This window comes from Physeter macrocephalus, chromosome 14 (genome assembly GCF_002837175.3).
Source record: "Physeter macrocephalus isolate SW-GA chromosome 14, ASM283717v5, whole genome shotgun sequence".
In the NCBI taxonomy this organism is placed as follows: Eukaryota; Metazoa; Chordata; class Mammalia; order Artiodactyla; family Physeteridae; genus Physeter; species Physeter macrocephalus.
Window position 1 is genome coordinate 92,021,816 of NC_041227.1, and position 16,045 is coordinate 92,037,860.

Here is a 16,045-nt window from a genome sequence, read left to right on the forward strand (position 1 = left end):
CCTAGCTTCCCATTTGGAGAGGGGGGTAGGTAGAGAAGCTACCTTCTAAATGGCAGGATGACAGTTGGGCTGAAGAAAAGAGCCACCACATCATTCAACTTGTCCTTTGCGGGAGACCTCACGGGTGCCCTAAAAACACTTACGCATGCTAGCTGGGCAGTAGTCCAGGGATGAAAGGCAGGACATGGCCGATATATGTAAAGCACAGAGAAAGCCGTGGGGCTTCTGGGAAAAGGGTGAAGATTCTTGGTACATTTCCACCGAAATTTAAAACAGTATTAATAATCTCCAAGAATCTAAGACCACTGGGCAGAATTAAAAGGCTCATTCATTAACAGAACAAAGGCGGTAGGGTCACTTCTCCGCGGGACCCTGAGGCTGTAACAGGTCCTTCCCGGCCTCAGCTGTAGTCACTGTCAGAAAGGGCTGCTGGAGGGCAGGGTGGAGTGGTGGAAAACAGTCTGGAGCTGCCTGACCCAGTAGGTTCGTGCAAGCCCCTCAGGCAAGAACCCCTGCAGCTGTGCTCCTAGTTCCCTCCTGCAAACAGGTGAAGGAAGCAAGAGAGCAAAGGCAGTGCGGGCACTGCCCTGAAGACAGGCCTTCCATCCAGGCCCTGCTAGCAACTTGCATCTTATTCTCCACATGACCGGTGCTGAACACAACCCTGCTTCCTATTAGGACTCAATTTAAAAGGTTTTAAATCTGTGCACAAAAAGACTAAAAAAAAAAAAAAAAAAAAAAAAAAAAAAAAAAAAAAAAACACATCTAGTTTTATAGGCATTTAATAGTTTACCAATTGGTACAATAAGATTTTTTTAATATGCAGAAAACATGAATAAATCTTGTTTTACACAGTCTGAGAGCAACAAATCTTACTGTAAAACACAAGAGCAATATTATATACATTCCTTTACTGATTTTTTAAAATTGTGTCAATATCTTCAGTTAACTCTTACAATCTGGGGAACTGTTTTCTCCAATCACCACCTCTGTACTGTTCGTTCGTATGAAATCAACGTTCGCCTTCATGTCAGTGTCAGGATCAACTTCTAACTCGAAGATTGTGTGTTTTGTTTCTACCATCTTCAGAGTGAGCTTTAGGGATGCTTGAAGGATAGGCAGGACGAGAAAGCAGCCACTTACATGATATAGTGGAAAGATAAAAAGGCCAGTTCGGTCCAGTCGTGACTTGTAAATCCAGCTTGCCCTCCCCCTACCTCACTGAAAAAAACCAAAACCTTTTTCACCGATTTCGTACATGTTGCTTCTCTACCAGGAGATTCTTCTTTGCATCATCTAGGTTAGTTAACACATTGGACTTATATACAGCTGGACAGAGAGGAACCACTTTAAGTGCCTTTTCCTTCAACAATTTTATCTTCAGTTGCTTAAGGATTATCAAGCCACCACTGTCAACAAAACAAAATATCCTTTACTTCTAAATAGTTTTTCTTTAAATAAATTAAAAAAAAAACTATTTAATGAGTGATATTATCTGGAAGTTCACATAGAAACAGAAAGAGGCAAACAGGAGAGCAGGGCACGGACAGTAAGGAGACTGGGCTTGGTGATCTAGAGCCGAAGCTTCCGAAGGCTACAGCGGGCGCCCACAGCCCTGACGACGTGCTAACACTAGTGAGTTTTAGAGCAGTGCTCTGGGCACACCATTGGTCACACCACAATGGACAAAACAGGACAATCTCAGTCTCCTAAAGTGCAAGAGGCCATGTCAAAAAGCAACTATTCTCCAAGCCATGTCTAAACCAGTTTCCGTGGCTTGCACTTTCAAGAGTGCAGCTAGGACTTCTTGGGCACGTTATATTAGGGTGGCAATGGAATGTCTGTTTTCACACACACAAAAGGTCAATCATCATCTGAGGATGCAATTCTACCAGCTTTTTATTTCTTAAATAAGTGGCCAATTTGATTGAGACAGTGACAAAGCAGCAGTGAACCTCTAAACCAATCAATAAATTCCTCTACTTACAATCCAAACCAGTAACCTCATCATTGTACTTATCCCAGGCAAGGCACAGGGTTAGACAGCAGACAGAGAAAACGCAGGAAACAGGAAGAAAGGGCATCAACAGGGCAGTGTCAAACAACAGTGCAGGAAACCTCTGCAAATCTGCTTCCGGATTGTGGATGGATCACTCTCCCCACCCTCTTCATTATTCAAACAGGGCTCGTTACACTTGGATCCAGTTGAGGACCATCCCTGAGATTCAACGTTCGCTGCTTCGTAAATGGAGGATGTCTGGTAACTCAACTAAGCAGCAGGCTGTGGCAATCTCCCAATAAGGATGACTTTGTTTACAGAGTGATAGTTTCTCCTTGTTTGTCAGTGGAAGTCACTGCAGGCTGCAGGGAAAACCCAGCGACAGCGGCTTTGTTTCCTCCTAAATCGGTACCATTTTTTTTTCCTTTATTTGTTCGTATCTAGGAGTGATTTCTAGATGTTGTGGCTTACCCTTAAACAATTTGTGTTGCTACATGCTAAAAATGAATTAAAATACAAGACATTTATACATGTACAAACAAATGTTAAAGATGCACCATTTCTATGTATTTATATTTCTTAAAATAGGACAGGAAATAGCAGCAAACAAGAACAAAGATATCTTCCATAGCTTCTGTAGAAAAATCCAGTCAGAACAGCTAAGGGGAAACAAAAAAAGACTTCTCAATGTGAGCAGGGTTGTGAGGCAATATTGTCCTGAAAGTTATTCTACTGTATTTAAGAAATTAGCTTAAGTTGTCATTTTTGTCCTCAAAAATAGCCATTAGTTTTCAAAACACTTTTCCTTCCGGAGACATCTCTCAGGAATTATTAAAAACAAACGCAAACAAACAAAAAGACAAAAGCTAGACATAAAGCTGCTTCTAGTAAATATATGGCCTATTCTCTGTGTGTGTATCTACAGGACATTAACTCTAACCCTTTGTCTTTTTCAGGAACCAAATTTCCACTGAATACTAAAAGGGATATTTTTTTTAAAAAAAAATCACGTATTACACAAATGAATAAATGCAATCCAGGATAAATTTCTCTGTTAAACTATCTTTGTTATTTCATTGTTCTGTTAACTTTTCAAATGACTTTCTTTCAAAAAATGTTGGTTAGCTAAGCAATGGCATTATTAATTAATAATCTGCAATGGGATATTATTTCCAAAGTCATAGATAAAAATTTTCTTAAATCTACTTGTAGTAACTTTGGACCACAATATACAATATATCAGGGATGTGTAAAATGCTCAACAGCCAAACTGGGGGTGGAGGTGGCAGATAACGGAAGTGATTTTCCTTTAGCTGGGAAAAATTCCCACAGAGTCAGACCTGGTTTTCAGAAGCGTCAGGATCAAAAAGGATTTGTTCTAAAGCATGGTATTCCACAGCAAGATTTATTCTATTTATATGTTTTAGCACTTCTTCAAAAACCCAGGACCCAAGGACATGGAGGTTGTATGTGTGTGATATACATACATATACAGACTTATCCACTTATAGATAGGCCCATATACTCATAAACATTTATACATAAACAAAAGGTGAAAACACAGTACATTTTTATGCACGCTCCATTAAACCCTGTCTTTTTATAAACTTGTAAGTTAGTTAAACACAGTTCAAATGATATCAGATTCATGTTGAAAAACAAACTGCTGTATTTCTCCCACTCCCTTAAAAGGGCAAACATAACCTTTTCAGTATTTCTTTGTCATTATGTTATGCACATTGCACATCCCTAAAAAACATCAAAAACAAATAGTGATTTGTACCATGACACACTCAATGGGAAGATTAAACTCTACTTGGAAGTCACATCACTATACAGTCTAACAAACAGTATGGAGACTACAACTAGAAGTGTGTCTAGTGTGGAAAATAGAAGCTTAGAGTATTACAGTGTTTTTTAAACCTGTTTACAAAGCATTAAGACCCAAATGAAATAAATGATTTGTTATTAGCTGCTGAGATTTTTCTTATTTCAGATTTACAGTCATTTTCTTACATAAATATACCACTAGCCTTTGCGTGATAGGCTGCCAAAACAAATGTATCCTACTGATTTGGCAAATGTGTCATGACAAAAATTCCAATGTGTAATCCCCATTAATTACATAGATGGTTCAGAAGATTCTGAATTGTAGCCTTATTATCTAACATCCTTAAAGAAGATTTATTAAGCACACTTAAGTGATGTTACATAGATACACATTTCAGAAAAAGCCCTAATAACCACCACTTTCCCCCAAATGAGGCCATCAAGTCAGGCACCAACAGATAGCAGAAAGAAAAACAGGAATTAATAATCCAACATAAAATGACACTGTCAACTATTCAGTTTAGTGCCCTAGTTCAATTTATTCAACTTCTGCCTTCTTAGGCCTGGTGTGACCAATGCCAGCCCAGGTTTTTAAACCCTATGGTACTTCTAGACAACGTATGTAAATTTACAGTATACAATTTGGATTCACCATGCATGAATACTTTGTGTGTAACATTTAATAAGCTCAATCTACATCCAGAATAATTTACATGAAAGGACAATATTTATTTAAACAGAGCTCAATGGGGTAACCATGGTATCATCAGAGTGCATCCAGAGGAAACAAGGGAGGAGGGGCCAAATGAAACTCAATCAACGGCACTCCCACACCTTTACTGTTTGATCTACACTGCCAGTAACCACATATGGTGCCGTCTTATGGAAATCTGAAAGAAAAAGAGAAGGCTTATTTTAAAATCAGACTGAGCCAGAGACAATTTTTAATAAGCCACAAAACAAGCACATCCAAGTGCCAGGAATACCCATTCTTTTTCTCTATACAGCCACACATCTACCCCTAGCAGGCATATCAAGCTTATCAACAGGTAAGGGAAGCTGAGCCTTAATGATTAAATCCTATACTACTAACACCCTAAAAAAATACTTCCCCCACTATCCTCATCCCAACTGAGGCTGAATAAACACTGAATTCTAACAAGGACAGCCTCAATGTATCCATTTATTGAACACTTACTATGTTCTAGGCTTAGTACTAATGCTTTATATTCACATTTGATCCTTCTAATGACCCTGTAAGGTTAAGCATTAGCCCTATTCTACTGAGGCTTTACCTTCATTATTAGATCCATCATACCCTAGTGTATTGTATTTTACTTTATTCACCATCTTAAATTCTAGATTCAGGTCCAGATGATACTGAGGATGTTTATTAAGCGTAAATACAGTTCCCTGAGTTTACAATAGTATATATCTGCCAGAGTAAAAAGGTTGAGTAAGATTTCCTTTGAGAAACTTACAAACTAGTAGGGAAGAAAAATTACCCATCATAGTGCTCAGTAAGCATCCTCTTCATAATTCTAGTTTCCAAACCAATGTTGTGCAATGGAGAAAATAATTTTTTTTTTATTATAAGGCTGATGATGGAAAGAGAGAGTTAAGAAAGGAGAATTTAAAACAAATGCCAGGAATCCATAAAGTTTTTAACCTGTCTTCTCTATTCTGCCCTGAGAGAACACGTTCATTTCTTACCTGGAAACATCCACATGGTTACATAAAACTGTTAGGTCTGGCACCCCAAAACCTAACTGCTCAGAAACCTCGTAACTTGCACGTACCCAAGGAGGTAACAAAGTGTTCATGCGCATTGAGGGTCTTCATGCATCGCTTGTTCTTGTAATCCCACACACGCAGGGTCTTGTCATCAGCGCAACTCAAGATAAACTTCCCCCCAGAATGGAACAGAACTCCACGTACCCAGTTATCATGACCCACCTTAAAAAACAAAAAGGTATTTGACTTAATAAAGGGATAAATAGTTTAAATAGCGTCTACAAAAACAGTAAGTCATTACTCAAAGTGGATTGGAACTACACACACTAAAAACGTCAATGCCAAAAGAGACAAAAGGGGGAAAAAGTCTAAGAAATTCTAGATTAAAGGAAAGTGGAAACTAACGATATATGACCAGTAAATGCAACATATAATACTTGATTGGCTCCTGGACAGAGGCTAAAATAAAGTTATAAAGGACACTACTGGGGTAAATGGAGAAAATTTAAATACGTAGTGTATTAATGTTAAATTTCTTCAGTGTGATAATTTTATTATGGTTATATAGAATACCCCTTGTTTTTAGGAGATACATGTTAAAATATCTGGGGTCAAGTGTCATGATGTCTACAAGTAACTTTCAAACTGTTCAGCAAAATCTACATATACACACATAGAGAAAAGAAAATGTTGACAACTGGCAACTAGGTGAAGATGATATGTAGGTATTTACTGCATATCTTTATTCATCCATTCGTCTATCTATATCCCCTGTCCAGCAGTTTCATTTCTTGCAATCTATCCTAAGAAATAATTAAGAATGTGCCTAGATGACTTGGTTAACAAAGACATTCAGCAAAGCACTGTATGTAATAAGTGTATCTAATGATATGAGCAAGTGCCACATACCTTCTAAATTAAGTCTGCTGCAAAGCAGTACGTACGGTATACCATTTTTACATAGAAACCCCCCCACCATATTCATCTACATAGTAATTTAAGAAAAAGGTTTAGAACTGCACAGTCCAACAGGATAGCCATTAGTCACGTGTGGCTATTTAAATATAAACTAAAATTAAATACAATCAACAATTCAGTTCTTCAGTCTCACTAGCCACATTTCAAGAGCTCAACAGCTGCCCGTGGCTAGTCGCTACCATGCTGGATAGTGCAGACACAGAATATCATCACAAAGCTCTACTGGACAGCTCTAGTCTACGAAAATACACTTGGTAGGTATTAGGTAGGGTAAAGTGATCTGAGGGTGATGTTTATTTTCTTCTTTTAACTTTTCTATTTCTCAAATTTTCTAAAATGTAAATAGCTATATTGCTTTTGTAAAAGAACCTCCCTCCCAAAGAGCTAAAAAAAGAAAAGAGACAACCAAGGTGACATATCTTTTGCCTTGGTTTACTTTTTTGCCTTTGCCCTTATTTAAAAGAATACTTTGTTATCTGTAAAAGCCACCAATCACTAGAGTTGTAGGAGCTTCAACAAAACTCAAATCACATTTCTTGTGGCCACACCAAAATAAAGCAGAAAAAAGAATCCTCCTTCAGTTGAAAAACAGGAGCCAGAAACCTCCAGGGAAATTAATGATGACCTGTGTTGTTACAGAAGAGAGCACGTGCTTTCTGATTTTTAAATGTAGATCATGTTTTCTAACAGCAATATAGTATACCTGAACTCAGCTCAGAATACTAAGAGGAGAGTTTAATTTTCTAATCAGTTCTTGATGATACTTCCATATGTGTCTATCATATGCTACAGAGAGACAATCACTTCAAGGTATGATTAGCACTTTAAGAATCTCTAAACCAACATGGATACCAAATTAGAAAAACAGCTACTGGATTAATGTCCACAGATCCCCTACTATCATTTATATATCCTCATACTAAAATCTAGATGAAACAGGCTCCTAAATGAAATAAGCATTTCCAAGTCATAAAGCTAACACCATTAATTTCAGAATGATAAAATAAACCAAATGAACTCCAACATGCAAACATATAGGTAATAATTAAAAGGATTCATATTAAAATTAAGTATAATGAAATCGAAAAGCAAACAGCTTCAAAAAATGAATGAGTCTGTAATATTACTGTTTCCTCTCCGCAGGAGATGTCATATAATTATTAGAGGTACAGTGGCTAGACTCTCCCTCCTAGCACTGACTGGCTTTACAGACCCTTTGTATAACATAATATTCTACAGGAATGACCTCCATATCACTGCAACCATGGACTTAACGACAACAAAAAGTCTATTTATAAAGAAGTTATTTTAAAACCTCAAATAATTCAGATTATTTAATAAGATATCACAAGGCATCTGACCCCAAAAGATATGCACACAGTAAAAATGCAAAAGCAGCAGTAAGATTATGCAAACTTACAAGGGTCATAAGGCACATGCCAGTACTGACGTCCCACATCTTGATAGTCTTGTCTCTGGATCCAGACAGTAAGAATGGTCCAGGCTTGCCACTTTTTTTAGTCTATAGAAAACATATAAAAATTAAGTTTCCCAGGCAAGAAGTTAGGTGAGGACTTTAAATGACAACTACCTAGCAAAGATCTATATTTCTAATTTCGTAAAAACCATTTTCTGACAACTAAAAATTGTATCTATTCAAGGTATACAACTTAATGTTCTGAGACATGTATACACTGTAGAATGGTTACTACAATCAAGCTAATTAACGTAACCATCACCTCACATAACTACGTTTTTGTGTGTGTGATGAGAACACTGAAGATCTACCCTCTTAGCAAATTTCAAGTATACAATACAGTACTGTTAACTATAGTCACCATGCTGTACATCAGATATCCAGGACTTATTCATCTTGTTTTTCTCTACTGAAATACAGAAGTCTTTTGATATACCTAGGTTACACAGGAAGGACCTAGATAATATAAAAATAGAAAATTTCCACTTAGATTAAGATTCAGTTTCTACAACACCAGTGGATGGTAAATTTACTGCTCAAGACTTCTGTAATCACGAAAAATTTGAAAACTATTTAATTTATCCTTTATATAAAGTCCAGCCACAACGAATTTGACATATGGTAGATAACCACCACCAGGTGGCAGTAAAAAAAAAAAAAAATCTGAAAAGTCAACCAGCCAGCCAGCCAACTACAAAGAGATTACAATAGAAGCTTCATTTTGAAAGATAATTGGGGGGTGGAGGGATGGGGAATCCTCCTTCATTTATTAAAATGTAATTTAAAAAAACCCATGATAGGAATGTCTCTATAAAAAAGAAATGTGGTCAATTTTGGCTCATACAACTTATTCACAGAATTAATTATTCTGTAATTTTAAGGTATTAGAAAGAATGAAATCATGAAGAGCACAAATTAAGAATCATAAAAAAAATAATAAAACTCCAGATTCAGCTAGTGTTTCTAATGATCAAGAGTATCAGAGGCCTCCATATGAAATATTCTTCATTTAAAACAAATATTTAAATGCTGAACTGCATTTCACCATAAATTTATAAATAAAATAATTATGTTCATTAAGGAACACTATTCTTCTAAAAGATAACTTTGACCTCTCCCATAAGTTTTATTTTTTGCATTGGTATACTCTTATACCAATGACATTTCTGACTAATTTAAATGACCACTTTTACTCTTCAGGAGAACCCCCATCCCAGCACACATCAAGGGTCAGCTGACAGCAACAGTAACCAATGGTTAAAAAATATAAACACATCTATCTGCAAGTTGGAACAGTAAAGAGTTTCAAGATTCAGAATTCTGGGATGCAGATTTTTAAATGCATTAATGGCATGAAATAGAGAATCAGGAAGGTTATTTAAAGTTCTGAGGTAACAGCAACAAAATCATGAAATAACATATAAATCATACAGTACCTCAGATCCTGTTGCTTCAGAGATGCAAGAATAGGAGCTTTCTGGAGCCCAGGAAATGCATTCTACCACATGCTCATGTTCTCGAAGCTCAGCCTTGCATTCCTTTGTTGCTACGACCCACACGCGCACAGTCTGGTCGTTGGAACAGCTGGCTATCAGAGTGCCGTCTTGATTTGGCCGCACCATACGTACCCATTCTCTGTGTCCTGTGAATGTCTTCACACAGTAGCTATCAAAATAAGTAATAGTTTGCATCGTGAATGGCAAGCATTGGGACCCTTCCCAGAAGCGATACAAAACTAGCTATGCACTGGAATGAAGAGAATGGCATCATATGCAAGTCAACAGATTACATGTACATTCCTGGTTAATAAAAGATGGGGACAGGCTGGAAAGTCAAACATCAGTTAAAATAAGCTGATGGAAGTATCATTAAGGAGCTAACCAAATCAAAATCTACAAGGTAAAAAATAGAGAGAAATAAAATCTTTTAACTAAGCACACACAGTAAACCTAACAAAAATATTTCTAGCCATGTTGGGGAAAAGGCATGCTCTTACTAATCTGGACAAAACCAGTAGGTTAAGGTTTTATTATAACAATCATGTAATTCTAAGCACAACCAAATTAAGCCTAATAGGGGCATACCTGCACAAATGTTATTTACATTTTAATTCAACCCACAGAGAGATAACCTAAAAGAAGACCACAGAGAAAATAAGCCATTACACAGAAAATGGCTCTCAAGGATACAGTTTCTTTCATAATTTCTGTTCCTTTTGGGTAGACATTTAGAGATTTAAACTTAAGTTTTAAAATGTAACTGTCATGGTGATCATTCTGGGTTACAGCCAAATTTACTGGAATAATCAGAATATAATTTTGGGTTTTTTGTTGAATATTATCTCTTGAAGCTGACGCCTTTTCAACTAAATCTACTTACCCAGTTTGCACTTCCCACATTTTTATAGTTTTATCCCTTGAGGCGGATACTATATGATCTCCATTGGGCATGATGGCTACTGAAGAAACATTGTGGTCATGGCCTAAAACACAAAACACAGTAACATTTTAAGTGATATATCATCAAGAGCAATTAAACCTCAGTTCACCATGAGATTTCATCATGGGATTTCAAATATCACAGCAACTTTAAATACAATGGAGTTTTATATTAATTTGATAAGAAACCTGGATTTACACAAAAAAGTTAAGGGATTAATAACTTAATAAAATAATCCACAATGAAACAAGCAGCCAGCTCAATTTATAATTACATTTCAACAACTGTTTTAAAATCACAGGGAATCAGTATCATCAGCATTTGAATATATTAATACACTGAATGTTTATGAACACTAAAAAAACACAAAATTTTCCATGGTTGTTATTCTAAGATATAAGATAGAAATAAGATTTACAGAGATGAACAGAATGGATAAGAAAAATGGGGATTTGGTTCCATATTTAAAACAGTTGTTAAAAATGATTTTTGTTGTTGATATTCATAGGGGTAAAAAAAATAAAATGCATTATTCACAATGCTAGTTAGCTATCCTTTGCAAAAAAAGCCTCAGAGAATCCTCGTAAGTATCACATTATTTTAAGGAGCATATAATGGCTGGAAAGAACTCTTTAAGTTAGAGCAATAAGATACAGGCTACTTAAAGAAACAAATACAGATTTTACAAAAGGATTCAATAGAACTCCCTTGATCTGTAAGCTTCCCTAATGCACTTAATTTTGGGGAGTGGGGTGGGGGAGCATACCATTCAAATTACACCATCTGTGTAGTCACACAGCTTACTCAAGTGCTAACATCACTGGATAATCATTAAAAAAAATTTTTTTATTAACACAGTATGTGTTCCTTATATAAGACCCAAACATTCGTATTTCATCATGTTTAAAAAAACAACAAAAATCCTTATTTAGGGCTTCCCTGGTGGCGCAGTGGTTGCGCGTCCGCCTGCCGATGCAGGGGAACCGGGTTCGCGCCCCGGTCTGCGAGGATCCCCTTATTTAGTGAGCACCTCCTATGTACCAGGTACTAAACCAGATGATTTGAGTATACAATTTCATTTTATCCTCACAACCCTATGACTTCAATTCTTAATTCAATACTTAAGTATTATTCATCTTATGGATTAGAGCTTACAATTTCCTAATGCCGTTAAGTAAACAAGTAGGAATCGGAACCCAGATATCTGATTCCAAAGCCCATGCTCTTTCCATAAAGCCAAACTGCTTCAGAAAACAGTCTCCATGACAAGGCCTGGGAAAACAACTTAACAATGAGACTATAGTATATGTGGAATATTAAAAAGTAAGCAAAGGAATATGGGTTCCAGCTTTCACTACATCTACTCTCTCTGACTTCAGTTTCCCAACTGCAAAAAATGAGAAACAACAACAAAACATCCCCAATGAATTCATTTTCTCTTCTTCTCAAGAACAGATAGATGTCCTAGCAGTTTTTCTCATGCAAATATATTTGTGAAAACAAATATTTTATAACCACTAAGAGATACTTAAAACCTCATAACAGAAAACAACTCTCAATTACCATGATTATCCATGGACTATCTACATCATATGCTCCTCCACTATAGAGAATTGAATGTAGGGACCCAGTTGATTGCATGACTGATTTGACCAATAACAGAGTGATGTGAATAACAAAAAAAAAAAAAAAAAAAAAAAAAAAAAAGAACACAGTCTGTTCTAGAACCATTACGATTTCTGTGTTTGACTACTGTTACACTGTAAAATTAAAACCTAGTAAAGAGTTAAAAAAAAAAAAAGAATTGAATGTAGGGAACTTGCACACTGTTAGAAAACATTATCCTTCTCTCTGGAATACCATGTTAGAAACCAGTATCAAAATGCTATCCTCCACCCCTTACCATGCATGGTTCTGATGCATTCGAAGCCCTGAAAATCCCATAGTTTAATGGTCATATCCGCAGAACATGAAGCCAGAAGCTTGCCACTATGGTCGAATGAAATATCCTGTACAGAGTCTGTATGCCCCTTAAGAGTTCGTTCAAAATCTCCAGTCTCATAATCCCACACCTGTCAAGTGAACAGAAAATTGGTTAGCATCACATCACTCCTTTCTCAGTTCACATCTGCACTCCGCAGGCCAGTCTGGCACTATACTGACAAACTGAACAAGTAACAAAGGGTAACTCTCTTAGAAACAGCACACCTTCAAGTATAAATTGGACTTTTCTCTATAGAGAAAATCTATTATTAAATAGACCTCTAAAACCACATTTACTAAGCATCTACCATATATCTAACCATGCTAGTGATTAGGTATATAATGCTACAGGACAGAGTTCCATCCCAGTCTGACAGCAGGCAACAGACATGTTAAAAAGTAAATGTAAGTACCAAAAAAAAAAAAAAAAAAGGGTTTCAGAGGCCTATGACATGAATTTATATGTAGAATATTAGGGGAATGATAAAGGAGTATTGAGTTTTACTAGACAAGCAAAGCTCAGACATCTAAGAGGCCAAGGAAAGACTTCACAAGATGTAACTATCCTTAAATAGCAGATTTACAGAAGCATATGTCATAATGATATAAAAACACTGAGCCACAGTCACATTCTTAAAGATAATTTTTCTAAAAAAATAAAAATATTAAGCTATCAAGAATAATTACAATTAGAAACAGATCTCAAGAACATACTAAACTTCTATCCTGGTGGCCAAATACTAGCCTGAAGTTAAGTCTTTAACCAACACTAATTACATGCTCTAAAATCAAGTGACTGATTTCATTCTTTCCATAGTAGGTTCACATGTATCTGTGGTAGGGTGTATTTCAACCAATTTAGAGAAACTTAGAAAATGTATTTTGAAAATATGGAAACAACCTAAACATCTAATATTAGGGAAATGGCTACGCAGATATAAAATTTGCCACTATAAGGAATTTATGGCATGTATACAATAATGTTATATAAAAAAGAACACAAAATTACACACGATTACAATTATGTTAAAAAATGCATGTAAGAAAAATAAACTATTCTCTAAAAACATTTCTTTTACAGTAAACTTACGTAGCCTTCCCAAAATAAACATATTAAAATTTTACCATTTAAATGTTCCAGTATTTCTACATGGAAGTGATTACTGTATGTTTAGTTTTGTTCATATTTTGTTAGATGTATCTTGAAGTATTCTGGAGTTTTTTGATGCTACTGTGGCATTTTTAAATTTCAATTTTCAATTATTCTAGTTTATAGAAATACAATTACTTTTTACATATTGACCTTGTATCCTGTCATTCTGTTACACTGTCATAATTCCAGCAGGTTTTTGTAGATTCTTTGGGATTTTCTATATAGAAGATCATGTTGTCTGCAAATAAAGGCAAGTTCCATTCTTTCCTTTCCAATCTATATGCCTTTTATTTCTTCTTCTTTACTGCACTGGCTAGGCACTCTAATACAAAGGTGAATTTAAGTGGTTGAGACTGGTCATCCTGGCCCTGATTCCTGAACTCAGGGGAAGCACTGCTTTCCACCATTAAATATTATGTCCACTCTAGGTTTTCCAGATACCTTTACCTTTTATCAGGCTGAGGAAGCTCCCTTCCCAGCTTGTTGAGAGTTTTTATCATGAATGGATGTTGGAATTTTGTCAAATGCTTTTCCTGAACCTACTGTTTTTTTTTTTGTTGATATGGTATATCACACTGATTGATTTTCAAATGTGGAACCAATCTTGCATTCTGGAATAAACCCTATTTGCTTATGACATATTAACTGTCCTTTTTATGAACTGCTGGATTCAATTTGCTTATAATTTGTTAATGATTTTGCATTTATGTTCATAAATGGTATTATATCGGTCTATAGTTTTCTTTTTTTTGTAATATCTTTACTCATTTTGATATCTAGTTGTTTCATTTCAACACCGAGAGTTCAGATGAATACATACTGAAAATAAATAAGGTGTGACCTTGAAGTTCACTTCCATTTAAGTTAATTTTCTTTCCATGCATTCATTAAAGAACACTGAAGCATTTTCCTCTGAAATAAATATACCCAGAATATGAACTGTTTCTTCATAAATGGTAAGCAAACAGAGCATTTTAGTGTTTATAAATGTCAGGAATTAATGAGAATTTTTTCTTTACTTGATATTTACCTTTTGTATGATTATAAAATAAATGCTCATGATAAAAAATATAAGGTACTGATATAAAGGCAATGAAAAATATCCATTATCCTACCAATGGCATGGTTTTTCCATTTTTTCTATGCCCCTTTTAAAAAAGTATGGTGACCGTGTATACTTCATTATCCTGTTCTCCCTTTGCATCTATCATAAGGATTTCTCCATGCCATTAAAAACTTATTAGCAAACATTCTTTTAAAAGTAATTCCTAATATTTTCTAAACAAAAGGAAAAACTTTTTCCTTATTATAGAAAACATTATAGTGAAAACCTTTGAATAGTGAAAAATATCTGTCCTCATTCTGCAATAGTTAGGTCAGGCAGTGATGGTGAAGAAGAATTTTGAGTCAGAAAGTGTAAGCTTTTTAGCCCTTCATATATTCTGCTAAATTGTTCTCCGATAAGATTGTATCAAATGTAATGAGAATGCTTGCTTCATCAAATTCTTATCACCTCTGGGAATTCTCATTTAAAAAGTAAAATATCTTGGCAGATTTGATATATATTTTAACCTGCATTTCTTCTTCTATTAGTAGTGACGCCAAAGCTCTACTGTTGTTGGTTAGCCACTTTTTCTTCCTCTGAATTGTCTGTTCATGTCCTATAGTCCATTTTTCTGTTGAGATGTTACTGTTTTCCATATTTGTTTGAACTCTATATATTAAAGTTGGCAATCCTTGATCTGCTTTATTAGTTGAACGTATTTTTCAGTTTTGTTTACTGTTCATTTTTCTTAACATTTAAGAACTAATTCTAAATGACAACCAGAAATAATGTTTCAAAAATTTAAATGATGCAATTAAAAAGTCATGAGCTATTTCAAATATCCATCCTCTATCATTTTTCTTAAATTACTGTAGTTCAAATGTTGATAATGTAAATGAATGACTCTAAAAGGAACGTGTTATATTTATTAGATGCACAAGAGAAATTATATAATAAAATTTTAATTTTGTTATAACTATAACATTATCTACAGTTTATTGGGGACTTACCATCTATCCACCAAACACTGTACTGTTATATACATTATGTATACATTACTTCATTTTAAGCAAAAGAATCTTATAGATATTTTTAATCCCCCTTCCAACAAATGAGAAATTTGAGACTTAAATATATCAAGCACTTTGCCCAAGATAGTCACAAAATTACAGAAAAGTCTGTCTCTTTGTGCTCCTTTGAGTTTTTTAGAAGGTAGTTCTGTCACAATCATCATTTAGGAATCCCCTAGCTTTACTGTAATTGAAGAATGAAAACCACCGGTAGAAACAGGTTTCTTTTCTTTTCTTTTTTTTCTTTTTTTTTTTTGCAGTACGCGGGCCTCTCACCGCTGCGGCCTCTCCCGCCGCGGAGCACAGGCTCCGGACGCGCAGGCCCAGCGGCCATGGC

At 35.5% G+C, this 16,045-nt stretch overlaps 1 protein-coding gene across 2 annotated transcripts in view; it reads right to left on the reverse strand.

Moving 5' to 3' along the window:
- Nucleotides 1–766: 766 nt before the first annotated feature.
- The window catches only part of PAFAH1B1 (platelet activating factor acetylhydrolase 1b regulatory subunit 1), an 82,471-nt gene continuing 67,192 nt past the window's right edge, over nt 767–16,045 (reverse strand). For both annotated transcript variants that reach the window (XM_007125460.4, XM_055090426.1), the window contains exons 6-11: nt 12,361–12,529; nt 10,398–10,500; nt 9,455–9,683; nt 7,962–8,063; nt 5,629–5,785; nt 767–4,719 (exon numbers count right to left, since the gene is read on the reverse strand). In XM_007125460.4, the coding sequence (XP_007125522.1) occupies nt 4,646–4,719; nt 5,629–5,785; nt 7,962–8,063; nt 9,455–9,683; nt 10,398–10,500; nt 12,361–12,529 (834 nt within the window). In that variant the 3' untranslated portion in view covers nt 767–4,645. The remainder of the gene's footprint in view (nt 4,720–5,628; nt 5,786–7,961; nt 8,064–9,454; nt 9,684–10,397; nt 10,501–12,360; nt 12,530–16,045) is intronic.